At 40.3% G+C, this 18,453-nt stretch overlaps 1 protein-coding gene across 1 annotated transcript; it reads right to left on the bottom strand.

The window, feature by feature from the left end:
* Positions 1-2,481: 2,481 nt before the first annotated feature.
* LOC138591736 (stress-induced-phosphoprotein 1-like) lies at positions 2,482-16,925 on the bottom strand. Its single transcript, XM_069662411.1, has 18 exons — positions 16,785-16,925; positions 16,452-16,504; positions 15,403-15,478; positions 13,600-13,757; positions 13,313-13,396; positions 12,187-12,243; positions 11,896-12,096; positions 11,166-11,363; positions 10,428-10,482; positions 10,249-10,339; positions 9,999-10,140; positions 9,187-9,291; positions 8,784-8,892; positions 7,999-8,182; positions 7,838-7,912; positions 6,434-6,536; positions 3,947-4,053; positions 2,482-3,515 (listed from the first exon to the last, which is right to left on the bottom strand). Exons 1-18 carry the CDS (start codon positions 16,810-16,812, stop codon positions 3,380-3,382), a joined length of 1,962 nt encoding a protein of 653 aa, XP_069518512.1. The 5' UTR covers positions 16,813-16,925; the 3' UTR covers positions 2,482-3,379.
* Positions 16,926-18,453: the final 1,528 nt, after the last annotated feature.

The raw sequence follows: 18,453 nt of genomic DNA, 5'->3' as shown, positions 1-18,453 counted from the left end.
AAGTCTCACAACTTTTTATCTTAATATTGCTAAAGCGTGGCTGTGGCACAGAAATACCCTGCTCACTGCAAACTCACACAGATGAGAGCCAAAACTGAGCTGTGAGAAGCTGATTGAGACAATGTTCCTGCAAGAATTTGTTAGATATAGAGCAATAAAAGAGATGACAGCTATGTTGTTTTGCTCCAAGTTACACACACAGATATGTTTTGAAGTGTCATTCCTTAAAAGAGGACAAACAAACAGCAGCCGCCCTACAGGGAGGGTTATGAGGTTCAAGCAGAAGCCTGTACGCTGCAGGAGAATTTATTTCATCTTCCTGAGAAACAAATCAGACTGTTGATGCACACAGTGTGAGTCAGCTTCTCCCTCATGACACACACAACAGTTCATTTACCAGCCGAGAAAGAAGCCACAGAATTAGAATGAAAATTAGATTCCCTATGCAAAATCCAAAGCATTCAATTACTCCAAAGCTTCTCTCGAGGGGGACGAGGGGAGGATTTCTGCTGCAAAGCCATATATCAAAACGCAAAGAGTGGGAGAGCAGCGTGTCATGTCTGCTGCTTCCTTCTTCCTTTTTCCTCGTAGTGGGAGGCAGAGAAAAACCTGCTAAAAGCTCCACAAACGAAGCAGCCTCTTAACAAGTCGCACTTAATCTTTTAGGTGTTTGCTTTAGCTAAGTTAGGGATTGGCAGGATGTTGATTTTTGCTTGTTTGTGAACTTTAACCTCTTATCGGCCTTTATCTACATTTAAACAGGATCCTTCTGGCCAACAGACCAATGAGATACAGAGCCATTTTGAAAGGTCTGCATATGAGTTCACCCAGAGTTCATGTTATTAGTATTACAGGCCTTTCATGCGCTCAAATCTCACAGGGATCAAAAGGGCTTTGTGAGGTATGCCACCATCAGCCAATTAATGCCCTCGAGTACAGCTGCTCCGTCTGCGAGGTCCACACTAAGCACTTTTTCCCAGCTCAGTACCTCAGCTTTCCTCTTTTGTCTCACTGCTCCAACCTGGTTTTTAAAAGCTAATTATTCAGCTCTTTGGAGAGGTTTTGTAACTCACACCCCAAACATTGCATAACACCGGGGGAGTCGTGAAAACGACCTTGAACAGCTCGAGTCAAACCTGCTGGGCTTCAGCCAGGAGGATCTACGCAAATCCCACCCACATTTACGGAAAGTCGGGGAGATTTGAGGAGAGGTATTTTAAGCTTAGAAGAACCTCGCCTTGGATAAAAGCTCAGGGACAAGAGTCACTTTTCAGGCGTTTAACAAACACTCTGTTTAACTGCTCAAGGACACTGCAACAGGATACACAGCTGGATTAATCTGGTGGTGGGACAGCAAACCACAAGGCCTCTTCATCCTCAAGTCGCAGCTTCCTCTGACCTCATAGTAATATCACAAATTACACAAAGGCTTTAAACAATCCCGCCTTTAGCCTCATGCTGTTCATCGCAACGCTGACTTTTTTATTAGGTTGGTTGTGAGTCAAATCCATCTATAGTTCCCCTTGGGGTACTTCAACGAGCTGCAGGGAGGGTATGACTAATACTTTTTAAATTATACCTTAAAAAACACAATAAAAAGTAAAATTCCTGCTTTCAACTCATTTTTTAATTGCTGTAGGCTGTTAACTGTTGCAAACTGCAACAAAAACAATCATGCTCCTGTTTCTTTGTTTACAAGTACATTTGTATACTGAATGACACATGATAGTAGGCTGCAGTGGTTCGCGCTGTTGCCTCACAGCTAGAAGGTTCCTAGTTTGAGTCCCAGTTCGGACGTAGGGGGCCTTGCTGTGTGGAGTTTGCATGTTCTCCCCGTGCATGCATGGGCTTCCTCCCACAGTCCAAAGACATGCTCGATAGGTTCATTGGTGACTCTAAAATTGCCCGTAGGTGTGAGCGTGAGCATGAAAGGTTATTTGTCTATTTCTGCTGCGTCACCGTCTGATGTCACAAACTCGCCAGAAGCCTGTTGCCTTATTTCTTCTTCCCGTCTGATCAGAAGAAGCTCTCTCACCTCGCTGTCTTGCCAGTGTTGCTGCATCTTGCACGAAAACCAAGAACAAATTCGCTGTTGAATGTTCTTCTGTATTTACGCGACAGCAGCCAGAACTTCAATGCACGTCAAAGCATCGTGCCGGGCGGAAATTAGAGCCAAGGCGATAGTTACCCGGGTCTGAATGCCAATTGTAACCTTTCCCACTAAGCCACAAAGCCAGGTGTTAGCAGGTTTTTAACCAGTGGGAAAGGGCCTTATGTGTCAGCCATGTGATTGACTGGCGCTCAGTCCAGGTGTAACCCCGCCTCTTGCCCAATGACAGCTGAGCTAGGCTCCAGCCCGCCTGTGACCCTGAACAGGATAAGCGGTAAAGCTAAAGGATGGATGGAAACACGATTGTTGTGGTTGAAATGTAGCAGCAATAGTAAAAAACTAAAGTACAAAACAGAGCTTACAAAATACAGTCAGTATCAGGAATACAACATTTAATTGCTGTTTTTTGTAGCAGGCAGAAATGAGCCAACAGTCGCACGATGCCAGCTCGATGTATCATGCGTTTACAGGGTGTACATGGCTGAGAAAACACTGCAAAGTGGGTACATTATTGAAAACAAACAACTGGATTATACTCTCCTCCTACACAGAGTCCTTAGAATATATTAATGTTGATGGCACAAAGTTGAAGCTTTATTTCCTCCTGGCCGACACGTGATAAACTGCAGCACGGTGCTTCATAAAGGCACTTATTTTAGGAGTCTGTGTCCAAACATCCCTAAACAGATTCTCCCACAGACATGCCTTTAAAAAAAGGTTTACATAACTTACTCAGCCAGTGAATACTTCCGATTCTCCAGCTGTCTGATAACAGAGAACAAACATGGCACAGAAAAGGTGCCATCACATCACTCACAGCCTTTAAAAATGAAAGCAGAACAATTTGTAGCCCCAAAGTTCAGGGATAAAAGGTAACAGTGCCACCTAGTGGTGGCTAAAATCACAAGATAAGTATCTGTTGAAATGCAACCAATAAAAATCTTTTAACACAATCTTTACACAGATTTAAAAATCAAACAATCCCTGACTAAAGTCATATTGCAAAGGAATGCCCAAAGCTTGATGCACATGAATTACGACATAAAGCAGCAGATTAATATAGTTGATGTTTCCTTTGTAATTGTCGAGCAGTGATGGACCTTTGTGGTGAAAACACTTTAACCAAACATGCAACAAATTATAAAAAAAATGCAAACAATTATTGTGTATTGCAGCCAGAAGACGATTAAACCAAGATTGCTAAAAGTTGGGCACCACCACTGCGTCAAAAGTCAAAGGAAACAACGCATGCTCGTCTCGTCCGGCGTCCTACATGTGAAAATTGCCCAGTCTGCTGGTGAATTTGTCCTTGTCGATGTTCTTGTTCTCCGGGACGTGTCTAAAAGTGCAGTCCTGCCTCGTGCAGCCTGTCGTCCTCCAGAAGAAGCACTCCTTCTTGTATGGGCTACAAGAACAGGACAAAGAAACTGTCATTCAATTCTAGGGATGCGTGTTAATTGACAGTATGGCATTCACACCCTCGAAACTTTAGGGTATGATTTAGCTTTATTTTCAGCGTTAAGATCAGGAGGTTCCTTTACAGCTCAGTAATACATGCGCAAAGCTGATATGAACAGAGAAAATGTAATACTGCGATTTTTATACTTTGCATTTGAAGAAATTACAACTATGTTTTTAAAACTGAATCGTATTTAGCACTGGAAAGTGCAAAGCCTGAGGATACACAAAATTCCACTTCCATCTACCTTTAACTCACAATTCTTACACGTTCCCCAACACTCATTCTATACTTGCAGATAAATAAAATACACTCATGACCTGAAGTGAAACAGCGCTTGTATCAATACGAAAAAAAGAAGAATCGTGTGTTCTTACCCGGGGCGTGAAAAGGGGTCAAAGGCGCCTGATTTGGGCATGCCGAGTCCATTGTGGAATTTACTGGGATATCTCACCGACAGCGGAGCTCCTTCTACCACCAGTCCCTTTAAAAAGGAAACAAGACACAAAAGAGTCAAATAAATATCAGCTAAAATCTTAGTCATAGTCTGCTTCACTATTTAGCCTCTTGCATTGTGTGTTTAAACATCCAATAATGCTCCAGCAAAGTCAAGGCCCCACATGACGGCTTTTTTCAGCCCTAATGTCACTTATACATATAGTTTACATGTTTTATCTGTATCTGCAAATGCCTTTCATTAAGGGTGCGTTCAGACCTGACGGCAGCTCTGGACATTCGGAGTAAAATCCTGACACCAGCCCAAAAGGCTGCAGAGGTTTTAGCTCTGCATGGAGATGTTCTTTGAAGTGAATTTTCTCTCTTGCCATCAGGAGGTCGTCATGTTTTACCTGCTTGTTAAACTAATCGCTATTCAAAATCGTTAGCCCCCTCTGCAATTAGATTGCTACATGCTCCATAGGTAGGAGTGTTTATCCTTTTATGAAGACTGACCCTTTCATTGTTTTATCCAGTTTGTCTATTTATTCAGTCTACTCAATATCGGCATTCGTTTTAGAGCTTATGTATAATCTATTGTTGTCTGTACGTCGTACAAGCTGCTCTAAACCAACTGCCCCTTGAGGGATTAATAAAGTTGAATTGAACTGAGTCTGGTTTGTTTGGACAGGTGAGAACACACAAACCACCGGAACATGGCCCGCCAGGAAAGACGGGACTCGGCCCTTTTCCAATGAAACCACGGCCCGGCTCGATTCAGGTGAGAACATAAACAGACTTAAAGTAGGACCTCATATAGGAAGCAAACCGAAGAACTGCATTGTGGGTTGTTAACAGGTGCTGACACTTACAGCCAGGTAGCAGGATGAGTCGAGGACAGATGTGGGGGAGCGACGAGGTGAGGACTCTGATAGAAATTTGGGCTTTCATGAATGCTTGTCAAAACGCACAAGAACACGGAGGTATTCACACTGTTCAGTGAAAACTACAGGAGAATGGAACTGATCGAACTTGTTCTCTGTCTTTGTTTACTTCAGGGAGTTTTCCCACACGGACCAATCAGAGAGCAGTTTGCTCACGCATCAAACACTTTCGGACGCTGGTAAAAGCTGCCGTGTGAGCACAAACGAGGCGAAATGCACTGTAACAATCTGGTCTTTGATTCAAATCAAACAAACATACTTTTGGTGTGAAAGCATTGGAGATAGACCGATATGGTTTTATCAGGGCCGATACCGATTATTAGAAGTCAAGGAGGCCGATAACCGATATTTGGAGCCGATATTCATTTGCAGTAAAAGTGAAAATATTGGCGTAAAAATTTTGAATAATACAAACTCCAACACTTAACTTTGTTTAAATGCCTTTAAGCATATGTTTCAGCAGCAGGGTCAGCAGCATCCCTTATAAAGTTAACTGAAAATTTAAATAAATAAATAAATAACTTCCTGAAGTTTTATAAAGTAAATAAAACAAAGTTAAATAAAATTTGCAAAGAAATGAACTTTTTCTCCTCTCTGCCGTGTGTGTGAGCACTCTGCACTCTTATCGGCCGTCGGATATTTAAAAAAAAAAAAAAAAAGGCAGATGCCGATATGCGTCAAAATGCCGAATATCGGCGCCGATAATCGGTCTATCCCTAGAAAGCATCCTAATTCTTAAACTTGACAACGATTTGCCCTGTGAATCAATCAATCATTTGGTCTAAAAAATGTCCCCAAATTTTGAAAATTATCCACCACATTTTCCCCAGACATATTTAAATATGGCATTAATTGATTTTGTGTTTTCGGGGACTAAAAAAAGACTGCAATTATTCACATTGACAACCTGATCGTGAGCCGTTCCCTTTACATTACCTTAAGCTAAAACCGGAAAGCTCTTGAAGCCTTCATCATCACATCTGCATCGACTGATCAGATTAATGTCAGACTTGATTTGTATAATGGAAAAATAAAGCTTCAGTTTTAGAAAAGCAGACAGACTCAATTTAAAGTACGGATATCTTCAAAGAGTGAAAGTTGTGCTGTTGTCAGTCACATCTCATAAATAAACAAACTTTCCGCTACACTTAGGTTATTCACAGTTTGGCAGGTTTCTGAGTTATTTTTAGTTCTGAACTTTTCACTTCTTACAAAAATATTTTACATTTTCCTGGAATCATTAATCACTGCCATCGTTGTCTGCAACATCCAGGGAACACAAACAACTTCTAAGTTCATTATGGGGTCAAACTAAGACCTGCATTTTGTGGCTCAAACTCATGGTACATGCTTTTCAACAGTCCTCCCACAATGTGGCGTCAAAACAGTAAAATAAGTTTGTCATGTAAACAGCAACTTTGCTTCAAAACAGACACTAAACAGAGATCAGTATGCAAACATATCTGAGAGTCAGCAGATACGTACATTAATACACTGGATGGCTCGGTCACAGTCTTCCCTCTTTGTGTAGTTCACAAAGGCGCACTGCTGTTCCAGAAGCATCTTGATGCTGTTCACCGTCCCGGCTCTGAGAGACGACGAGAGAGAGAGGCGAGAAATATGTGTGAGTATGAGCCGAAGTCTTTAGAATCCCTGTGAGGCGATTTGATTTGCGGCTTTGAGTCAATGAAGGCAAATTAACACATCAATTCAGCAGCAGTAAAATCATATTTGAACTATTGTGCATGCACCTTATGAAGAACATATCCTCAGTTTTCTGTACTGGAATGGATCAAACTTACTCATCAATGCTTAATCTAATGCATCAAATCTGTGTCGACACACTTAAATCTCCTGGAGTCCAGAAACTGAAGCTGCACCATCTACCATACTGGTCCAAATATAAGACGCCTTTTTCTCTCCTTGAAATACATCTAAAAAAAAGTGTTATCCTTTCATAATCGGGGTTGCGACTTTTAAATGCCAAATCACTGTGCGTTCCCACCAGTAGCAACGCCACTTATCTATAAAGTTAGTGTTCCCCTCATGACCGAGGCCAGCCGTCACTCACAGCTACAGAGTCAGGGGGATGAAAGATGGAGAGACTCGGTGATCGTCAGGAACAAATGGCTCAAAAGTCGGGCAAGTTAACCGACAACTGAGGCGGCGTTATGATGCTAATTTTAAGGTGATGGTTATCAGAGCAGCAGAGTTGTTAAACAACTGTCAAGCAGACTAGAGATTCGGTGTCACATGTCTGAAGACGGCGAGCCCAAAAAAAATAAGAGTCAGATAAAATCGTACCGTGGTCCTCAAAGCAACCGCTTCCAAGAGGCTGAGTCGTGTGCGAGTGCGTAACTGAAAAACGTAACGATTGCCTGGCTGAAGGCCTTGGAGGTAAACACACTTTTATGAGATCGATGGTCTAATAACTAAGAGACGACAGGTTATTTAAATTTTTATGTTACTTCTGTAAAATAAGTGCTTCAATTACATTTTATTTAATTTAAATCTGACAATATAATCTAAAAATATTAAAACCTGATTTTATTTAAAAGGATTAAAAACAACCTGCCTTGTTTTCTTGTTTTTGTTTCATCATTATTTTTAAATAAAAAATGTTTTTCTTTATAAAAACAAGATTTGGTCTTTAAATTAGTCTCGAAAAGGGTCGTCTTATAATCAGGGTCGTCTTATTCGGACCAATACGGTAAATATCATAAAAGTTGGCCCTTATTTCAACCTTACCCTTGTTGATATCTTTTCTTTTATTGTTACTCTACATGCTTCTTTTTATTCTGTTTATTCTTGTCGCTGAAACCTTCTGCATCCTCTGTGTCAGAATGCAGAATAAAGGCGAGAACAGGAGACCCGGCTGTGGTGCCTCACCTGCTGAAGAGCTCGTGGAGCGTTGCGTAGGTGACAGCAGGGGCCAAGGATCCAACCCAAACAGAGAAAAAAGGCCTTCAGACAAAATCAAAAGAGATATCACATTTTAAAATCATGTTGCAAATCAAAGCTGTGATGATGATGATATGTTGTTAACTTACGGTTTCACAGAACTCCTTGAATGAGGTGTCGGTGACTGAGATTGTGATCTCATTTGGCCCGAAGCTTCAGACTCTCTGAGCTGCTGCATTCGGGGACGACTCGTTCGTAAGAGCGTCCACTCTCCCTCATCTCCTTCTTCCTGAATAGATGGATTGTCTAGATTGTCTCTGCTGGCGCTGGCATCTGAAGGGAGCGGAAAAACAGGAAGACAGATTATATTAAAATACCAGGACAGTGAAATATCATCTTGAGCTAGATCCTTCAAACGTTTGTCCTTTTCACAAATGCACTCTTGACAATTTACAGAAAGTTTTAAGACAGTCTAACCCAAAAAGTTAGCAGAGTTTCCCTTTGACACATGTCCATCACAGTAGGAGATTTTCCCTGTCAGTGGGGGGACTTGGCGTTGTCCCTCACAGCCAGAAGATCTTGAATCTCTTTTCCATAGGTGAAGACATCTTTGCTGTTGTCGTCTTGTAAATGATCCTTCTTCTATAACCTCTGATGTTTTGAATCATCCTGTTATGCATCGCTTTATTGGTTTCGCACTTGCCACATGATGTAAACGTTATCACCCCGCCCACTTCCTTGAAAATTGCCTGCTGCGTTCACTCATCGCGTCACCCCGACTTCTTGCAGGCATTGCAGGAAAAACTCTGCTTAAAGTCGGGGTGAAAAATTTTACCGTTTGCAATCACAAATGCAGCCCACCTGCACAGTGTCAGGAAAATTTCAGGAGTGCATGTGTGAAAGGAGCTTTTGACAAACATTTGGTGACATTTACCTGCATGGCCTGGATGACCGTCTCCACCGAACAGAGCTTCAACAGCCTCCTCTAAGGTGCCGTGTCTTTTCAAGGCGTCAGAGCTCTGCCCCCAGCTGAATCCCATTTCCTAGAAGCAAAGTCCAAAAATCATCTCTCAGAAAACATCATGATTTCAGCAGAAAAACATTGAAGCTACAACTAGTTAAGACAACCAAAACGAGCAGGGGAAAAAGGCATTTATTGCACTCAAGATTAAACATTGAATCTAGAGACATTTGCACAAGAAGACTAACTCAGAAACTCAAAACAAATTCCTTGTGTACGTGTAAACCTACTCAGCAATCAACCCCGATTCTGATTCTGAGAGACCCTTTTTCTTTGTTTATCTTTGGGGTGTTTTGCCTTGTAGAGCTTCTCTTACCATGAGGTGCAACGTCTGTGCTCGTTTCAGCTCTTGCATGGCATCAGCGCTCGTACTGTCCAGCATCAACACCTCCCTGTAGATCAGCGAGGCCTCGTAGTATCTCTGGAGAAGAAGCGAAGGAGGAATCGCAGTTACCGTAAAACTCTGTGTACAAGGCGCACTTTTAATACTTTTTTTTATTTGAAAAGTGGGCTGCGTCTTGTACGTCAGTGCGACCAAAATTTGTGACCAGTTTAAAATGCAGAGAGAGGTATTTTATTGGGTTACGGTATTTAACCCAGACGATGACGCTATAATCGCTTAGTCACAAACATGCGGCGTCATGCCTGCCAGTGCAGCCGCCACCCTCACAACCATTAATGTTACTGTTGGCTGAGCTCAACTACAGCACCGGTAGCTAGCAGGACTGCAAACTCGACATGGTGAAAACAGATGGATGAAAATAACTTCAATAAATTCTGTATAAACGTATGTATACACGTTATTACTAATATATAGCCAGGTTATATTAAACCTTTTTTCCCTCTGCGTTACCCCCCCAAAAACAGACTGCGACTTTCATTCCGCTGCCACTTATATTCTGGATTTTACGGTAAAAATCAAGGCTATAAAAATCTATAAAGTGAAAATGTGGTGAATAAATATTGCAGTGGGTTTTTTTGCTACACCTATAAATTTGATTTAAAAAGGAAGTTTGAACTCCAATGCAGGTTTTACGACAGTCGTAGGTGTTTTTCAGAAATTAGCCACATAAAAACTTTACTGTACAAACAAAGAAAGTTTAATTACAAACCGGAGAAGTGATTTACCTTGAGTCCACAGAGAGCTTTCCCTTTCCTAAATAAACCTTTAATCCAGTTTGGCTCCATGCAGAGCGCCAGGTCGGCATCCCTGAGAGCGTTTTCGTACTGCTGCATTCTTTCATAACAGAGCGACCGATTCCCAAATAGCCTGAAACACACAGAGCAAACATACAGCAGCTCAAGGACACTGTAATGGTCACTACATCTGGGTACCATATTAATGCAGCATGGAGTCAGTTTAAGTCCGTGCGCTTACTTAAATTCCTTTGGGTTGTATTTAATGGCGTCAGTAAAGTATTTTACGGCCATCTCATACTGTCCAGAGGCAGCCAAGCGATTTCCATTACCTGGAAGAAAGAACAAGGACGGTCAGTGCCCGCTTCAGTACATTCACGTATTCCTTTTGTCAAGGTTTAACTGAAAAATATAATTTACCAGCAAGTTCTCTGCTTCTCTTTGCAAACTCTTCTGCAGTGGGATCCAATGGTTTCTGTCAAAATTGCAGTAAGTAAATTAGCCTCTGAAGCTTGAACAGCAGCGCTGCAGGAAACACTGAATTTGCATGGAGCTAACATTTGTCTGTATGTGACTGACTGACTGAGGGAGTGCGTGAGGGAGTGAGTGAGTGACGGTACTTTCAGAGCCAAATACAGTAAAAAAAAAAATAACAACGGCCCAGGAAACACTTCAAAATAAAACATTGTGTACAAACGGGGGGAGTCAGAATTCCAGATCGGGCTTTTACTTTGAAAAGGCACACCGGAAGTGTTGACCTACTTTACTCTCCATGCCTGTGACTTTTACTACAGGAAGAGAAGTTAATATTGCTGTCAGAGATCAATAGGACTCATCACATTTCATTTTCACCGTGTATTTCGCGGTTAAATAGGCAAGCTTCCTATTCTCTACATTTTCGGCATGAGTCGCACATGTCACCGCCGAATTGTGAAGACTCTCATCTGTTTTCATGCATTTCATGTGAAAATGAACACGTCCCGCAGCAGTCACGCACACGCCACGCTTCCAGTGATGCCAAACAAAAGCGCCACATACTAGGTTTTGACCTAGTCTTGTTTAAACCCAGTTATTGTCTGACCAAAAAAAATAACAGGAAATTGATAAATATAATTTAAGAGTCAAGACTTAGCACTCTATTTGGATAAGTTTTCCTACCTCTTTAATTGGTTCACATTTCTCTTTGTTCTTCTGAACGTGAGGTTTTTCCACAACCTTCGGCTGCTCCTCCTTGTGTTGCTGAACTTCCTGTAATTTACTTTTTTCCTTTTTTGTTTCTTTTGCAGGCTTCAGGTGAGGCATCTCCTCGGGCGCCATGTTAGCCAAACAAGCATATGAATTATTTAAATCCAAATACTGTGGAGGAAAATAAAACACAGGTAGATGTTAGAAGAACTGTGTCCATAAACCGATGTTTTTTTGTCACGGTACACTGACCTAAAACGGCAAACATTCAGATGTCAAAACAGATGCTGATACAAGCTGATAAAGCCTTTGTCAGTTTCAAACTTGTATTTAGAGGTCCAATGTTGGACTACATTGGTCTATATTCATGGTTAAATAAGAGCGTTTTAATAAACTAAAAAACATGGCTATCACTCCGGCAGAAAATCTTTTCCTTCTGACAGACTTGCATCGGACTATTCTACCGTTCCTCTAATGAAACCAGCTGCTTTCTCAATTATTGTGTGCCACAAGGACCAACGTGTTTATTTATCAACACTTAAAAACATTTCCAAAAACCGTCTAAATAATTTTCTTTCACATTCAAGGTTTTTCGTGCACCTTCCCTCTGGGCAACATTAAATTATATCAGCAGGAGCCAAACAACATGTAGCAATAACAGCTCAACAATGTTTTAAACTGAAATGTAAAAGCCTCCACAAACCTTTTGTCCCACTTCTTCTTCCTCAATAATTTTGAAAAGATTTTCTTGTTTATCAGCACCTCTGCTCGGCTCTTTTCCTGCTGCCTCAGTTCCATTTTGTGCCGTACCAGATTCAGAAGATCCATTTTCAACTACTTTATTTTCAGTGTCGGGATTTTCTTCCTGATTTTCTGAGGAGTCGGACTTCCTTTGTTCCTCCTCCTGAAACGACGAAGAAAAACATTACAGCACGGGTACTCTGGTTTTAAAAAGAGTTTACAAGCAAAGTGAGTAAATTAAAGTTACACTCACAGGTATAATGTTTTTTTCCGCATTCTCCTTTTCTAATCGTTTCTTCTCTTTTTTACGCTGTAACAAAGAAGAAAATGTGTCAATTCAAAGCGACATTTGCAGAAGAAAAAATCCAATGTAATTCTATATTCATGTCGTCAATATCAAGACGAGACTTTTATCTGTGCTTTAGAAGTTATCTCACACAGAACTGTGACGTAAAGACACGAGCGCTCGGTGGTATCTGGTTCAGCCCGAACATGACGCCAGAACACACTAAAATGCAGTCCTTGAGTTACCAGAACTTCGTCTTCGTTTGAGGATGCAAAAGTTGTGTTTAAAATGAAATGAAACTGTATTTGTGTGGAACAAGCATCTAAACAAACAAACAATTTGACTGATTACTAGCTTCCTGTTCTATTGTGAGGTGAGCCCAGCCCTCAGATGATTCACACCTTTACTCACATGGGAAATCAACGAGCCCTGTGATCTCTTTTGTCATAATAATAGCTACAATGATGGTCAATCGTCTCATCCAGGGAAGGCAGGAATTCAATTTGCCTTCACCTTGTGAAACAGGCGTGTATTGGCATGTGTTTATCTTAGGCACTGAAACAAAGACGTTCGGTCTGTTGTTGAGTGCGTACTGGCACAAAACTTTTGGAGACGATGACACAGCATAACACTTTTTATGACTAATCTGATTTGACACGCCCCTCTCACATGACCCTTTTCAGGAAGGGAAACAACCGTTAACTTAATCTGTTAAACCATCACCAGCTATGCTGACCTTGTTCTTTATGCTGTTGTGCAGTATAACTCTGCATTTTATAATGTTACCACTTCATGGGTGGGAAGAAAGCCATTGTTATTGAAGGGTTTTCCTGTGTCAAGCGGTGTGACAAGCCCTACATGGAAAACCAATGTGTTGTTGTTAGAACCAGTGCATGTTTACACTGACGCATGAATGCCCAGTGATCTTGTATAATGAGTTTTCAGGTGTTTTAGTAGGGACAGAGGTGAGTTCTGAAACAGTGCTAAAAGTGAGACAGTTCTGAAAGAGAATTTTTTCTCGTTCCTCATTGTCAGAGCTTGATTACAACATTGCCATGACACATTGCATCCAAATAAAAATGCCAACACTGACCAATTTCTTTCGCTTGTTCCTCTCCGTTCGCTCCTTACGTCGTTCCTCTTCTGCTATTAATTCTCTTGCGTGTTTATCAGCTTCCTGTGAAAAAAAAAACAAGCTTATTTACAATTCTACCGTTGGGCCAAAACAAAACAAAAGTCTGAAACAATTTCTATTTGAAAGATAAATATAAGGAGGCTACATGAGCCACTCAGGCTGTTATATCATGTTGCAAACCACTTCTGAATAATAGAAGATGCTTTGGGCTTCTCTTCCACCGAAGTGAAACTGCAGTGTAATACCTCATCAGTGAGCTGTCTTATTCGTGGATGTGGCTCTAAATTCCTTTGAGGAGCATATTCTGGGCTGAAGCGATAATCATAATCGTCGTCGTCGTCGTCATCAGAATATATAATGTCGTCATCAAGGTCTCCGTCAAAGTTCCTTAAAAAATCTAAACCTGGGAGATGAAAACAAAAAGATGCCATTCATTTTCACTCACACTCAGATTTCAGGGTTAATCATAATATTAAAAGAACTGAATTGAATTACCATCTTCCTGAGAGATTATAGATCACAATCAAAGACCATGTATAAGAAGTGGATGTAACCTCTTGGTTTAAAAAGTGACGCCAAAACGAGCGTGCCTTAACCCTGCATTCTTTCTAATGGCCAGCAGGGGGCGACTCCACTAGTTTCAAATAAAACTGATGTTTACAAGTCCACCAAAATGATTCAAATTACTCTAACACACACACACACACACACACACACACACACACACACACACACACACACACACACACACACACACACACACACACACACACACAAACACACTTGATATTCACACCCAATTCGAACATGTCTCTTGCTTTCTCCTCCTAGTTTTTACGCCTATTCTTTTACTTTTCATGTAAACAAAAGTCCTTTTTACACTGCCAGCTGAAGGCGGGATTATTACGCCTCTGTTACGTTTCATCTTCTATGTAGAACGCACGGAGGCGAAATGGTGAGCCGGCATCGGCGGTTGTAACAGAGGCGTAACAGAGGCGAAATGGCGTCTGTGTAAACCTCAGATCCGGCAGGGCGGAACACCGCTGTGTGTGTGTGTGTGTGAAGCACACGCTGTTTGTTTACACCTCGTGCACGTTTTGCTTCTGCACCCTAACGCTATTTAAAAACACACACTGGGGCGGCTTCACACTGGCATTGCTGAGTCCAATGTAAAATGACAAAGGTGGCATGAGGACGGAGCTTCGTTACGGCGCTGAGGCAGAACCGCAGTGTAAAAAAGGCCTTTTATGCCTTTCAAGAGAGACTGTCTTAAAAAACCTCTCCCTGTTACGCCCATATTTAATGATGCCTCACCTCAGTCAGCATGATTGTCACTTCCCCTGAACAGCTTCAATTAATTTTGCCCTCGGAAAAACTACATACCGTCTCATACTCAAAACTTATCAATAGAACCAAAGGTTAGACCAACTCCTCTCCTTCATTACATTTGGCGTCAAAGTCTACGTATTACAGCTAAAGAAGAAACAATAAACTGCACTGAGCAGCCAAATTAAACAAGAGGCAGTCCGGGTTTACTGCCGGATGAAGGTGATAACCTTTCACAGCCTCATAATTAGTCTATGCGCGTGACTCACGCCCTACCGTTGATTTGGGGACAATAAAATTTAATGTTGGGGATATTTTTGGACTACCTGTTGTAGCTCTAAACTAATGCTGAGCCAGAGAAGAGAAGGGTTAATCACTTGCTAGAACATGTGCATTACCCAACTTTAAGTGTGATATGTGAAAGCCTTTCACAACAAAAGACACTGAAAATTTCTGCTGTTGCATCTAGAACTCCTTTTGTACAAGACAATCCAGAAGACCCATCAACTGTCTAGGTAACCTGCTGGGGTAAACATGGGGATTTACAGGATGATACCGGAAATAATCAAGAGGGCAGCAAATATGTGTAAACCAGCTGTCAGCCTGTACATGTGTAAACATAGAAACTACTGTGTTGTTTTAAAAGTTTTAAATCCACTAATGCTGAGTGTTTCTTTAACTCCAGTTTCTTTGAAATAACTTGAGTAACAGCTGGTTCTTACCGAAAAAGCCTTGGGCGAAGACATCTAGAAACGAGCTTGCTGGATGACGTCCATTTATGTAATCTACCACAGTTTCCTGAGAAGGAGAAAAGAAAAGTGATCCGTCAATGTTTTCATACCAATGCTTGTTTAGTGTAAAAGCAGGAACTACTTGCTGACATTAACATACTGCCCAACCCTTTATTTATTCACTTCCTAAGTAAAGTTAGGTTGTGGTTGTTGTTACCACCAGAGCTGGTGGATGATATTGACAGTGTAAAACGCATTCGCAAGATCTTAATAACTTTAAAACATCATTGACAAGAAATCAGTGGATAGCCTAATTAATCAAAAAAATAATCAACTACTACTTTCATTTTAAATTGTTGGATAAAGCTTCATATATCTGAGGGCTAATTTTTGTTGTTTCACTGGTGTAAATTAACTCTCTTTGGACTTCGGCCTTTGGATCATTTGACAAAATAAAAACTGTATTTTGAAGATATCTGCTTTGAGCTTTAGGAAAAGATCAGGTTGTAGATGCTTTGATTAATGAATATGAATATGTTGACCTGTGTTTGTAATTGTTATGTGTTGTATGTCTGAAACTTTGTTAAATTGTGCTGCTGCTTTCTTAGCCAGAACACTCCTTTAAAAGAGATTTGTAATCTCACTGACGCTGTTCCTGGTTAAATAAACAAATATATATATAAAACATGTGTGCCATTTTTTTTGTCTTATTTATCTTTCAGCACTTCCTGCTAGCGCTGGGAGTCAATTTTGATGGTGTAATGATGATACTATTACTACTAGATTATTATTGTTCTTAAAAGGTAATATACTGTTAATACAGTGTTGTCCTGCGTTTAACTTTTATCTGACTCGTGTAAAATAACTGCCCTGGCTATGTATCATAATGACTGATAACAATGGCAGCTCATATTCAAACTACATAATGAAAACAAGAGCTGATGACATATTTCCATTAGCACACTCAACACTGGATAGACCTGTTATACCACACCGACCATAATAGAATGTAAGTTTTCCAGTGCTTAAATCATACTCACGTGTGTGTGCATTAGTCTCGAGCTTTCTCGGATTCTAGGTATAGGTGCCCCACCTGTAAGGTAGATGCAGGTTAAGTTCAAACACATACAATTCATAGTTTTATTAGCAAATATGACTTCCACTCAAACCAACAGTCAACAGCAGCCGACAATGTTTTAAAATTACATTAACACTGTTTTCGTGCCCACTAAACGACACAGCGTTAGCTAACTAGCTAGCTCGTAAGCTAACTAGCAACATATTTGACGAGGCAGGTCAAGTTCTCAGTAAATGAAACTCTGTGACGAAGAAGCTTTCAAATAAACAAACGACAACAACTGATATATCCTCACCTCTAACAATGGCTCTCCTTCTTGACATGATGTTAATTTAATTCTTTGTCTTGTTTTCCCGCGGTTGATTCAACGTTTAATGTCTCGATCTTGATGTTTAACGCAATTTTTTACAGTATTGTAATACGTGTGCTTCTCTTTCCGTATTTGAACCACAAGTGTGAGTGTTTTGGTTCCCCGTTTTTCACCTTTCAGGCTTTCTCCCGCCTCCAATAAGTGCCACCAATCAGATGTTAGTGTTGCCTTATTTTGTTGTGGTGTAGGGCTTTGATTAGATGACGCTCATGTCCATCATTGCAAAGGAGGCGGGATCAGAATGGAGCGTCCTGTCTGAGTGGCAGACTGAAGGGATAAAGTCCTACACTCTGATAGCACTATCATGATGATTTAGCTAGCAAGACAAATAATATGTAATAAATATGAGTATCAAAATAGATAAAAGTGGTCCAGCTCGTTTTATTCTCTCAACAAGTAGGACATTATATAACAAAACTAACATATGCCATTATCATATAACAGAATAAAGAATAAGATTGGAGACTACAAGTTGACAAAGATTTTTTTTAACTCCCAAACTATATGAAAACATCTCTGGATACATGTAGAGATGGAAAACTTAATATGATGATGAAGTAATTAATTTGCAGTGATTGAAATATCAACTAATTTAAATTATACATTTATTCCACACTAAATATGCTCCTATGCTTCATAATAGGAATGATAATAATAATAATAATAGGAAATATTTACCATTTGAGCTTCAGTTATTTAGATTATTTACATATTTATTTGTTTATTCTCAGGGACAATGCACATTAATCAACATCACTGTAAAAGTGCCAGTGTTAGCCAAAAGGCTAATTTTCAACTGCTGTCAAAACAGAACAGGAAAAGGCAAAACGTGAACAGCTAAACAATGGAAATCTTTGTGAAGGTATTGTATTCACTTCAGTCTTTTAAGTATTTAAAATATCTCTTATACTCAATATTGTACACCTGTATACATAATAGAACTTTTAAAATATATATTTATACTAATAATGCCTTCTGTATGTAAGACAATCAAATACACTGCCCCAAAAATGTTAATAGTACTAAATCAGCATACAATTTTAACCCACAAAAGCCTGACTTGATATTACTAAACTGTTGTATTGGATTTAATTTTGTAGTATAAATCTTTCTATCAATGTACTTGGAAATTGAGAGATTTTGCCATGCAGCTAAATTTTAAAATCTTGTAAAATAAAATTTACAGAATAGAAATAAGAACATTTCAGGGACATGTGGCACAAACAATTTTGAGATGGGCAAAAAAGGAGAGCTTCAACTCTGTTTTATTTCTGAGACCATTTGTTTCTTCCCTTTAGCTGACAAAACAGACAAACTGCTGACAATAATGACAAAATAAAACAAACTCCAACAACATTAGATTATATTTTACAGCAACTACGATAACTTGAACCAGAAGAATGTCAGCTTTTGGGGGGAACTGGGTGATCCATCTGTTTTATAGACGATCTTTGGCTTTCTTCATTTCAAATCGAACCCCTCTCGCGCTCTCTACCCCACCGCGCTAGTTCCGGGTTTTTCCCCCACATTTCCTAGCAACGCTCCTTGGAAACGAGCTGGAGGAAGCGCGGTCACTGTGGCGGACTGACAACAA

The sequence above is a fragment of the Semicossyphus pulcher genome, unplaced genomic scaffold, assembly GCF_022749685.1.
Source record: "Semicossyphus pulcher isolate SPU_LCO1_2020_fin unplaced genomic scaffold, fSemPul1.0.p SCAF_14, whole genome shotgun sequence".
NCBI lineage: Eukaryota > Metazoa > Chordata > Actinopteri > Labriformes > Labridae > Semicossyphus > Semicossyphus pulcher.
Note: the sequence above shows the minus strand (reverse complement) of the source record. Positions and strands in the feature narration are given on the sequence as shown.

What these genes read in the sequence shown, in the direction of transcription:
- LOC138591736 (XM_069662411.1), bottom strand. Translation starts at nt 16,812, where the DNA reads ATGTCAAGAAGGAGAGCCATTGTTAGAG. An exon ending in GAGAAGCAGAGAACTTGCTG is followed by an intron (nt 10,340 to 10,427) that starts GTAAATTATATT and finishes TCTTTCTTCCAG; the next exon opens with GTAATGGAAATCGCTTGGCT. An exon ending in GACCCCTTTTCACGCCCCGG is followed by an intron (nt 3,516 to 3,946) that starts GTAAGAACACAC and finishes CTGTTCTTGTAG; the next exon opens with CCCATACAAGAAGGAGTGCT.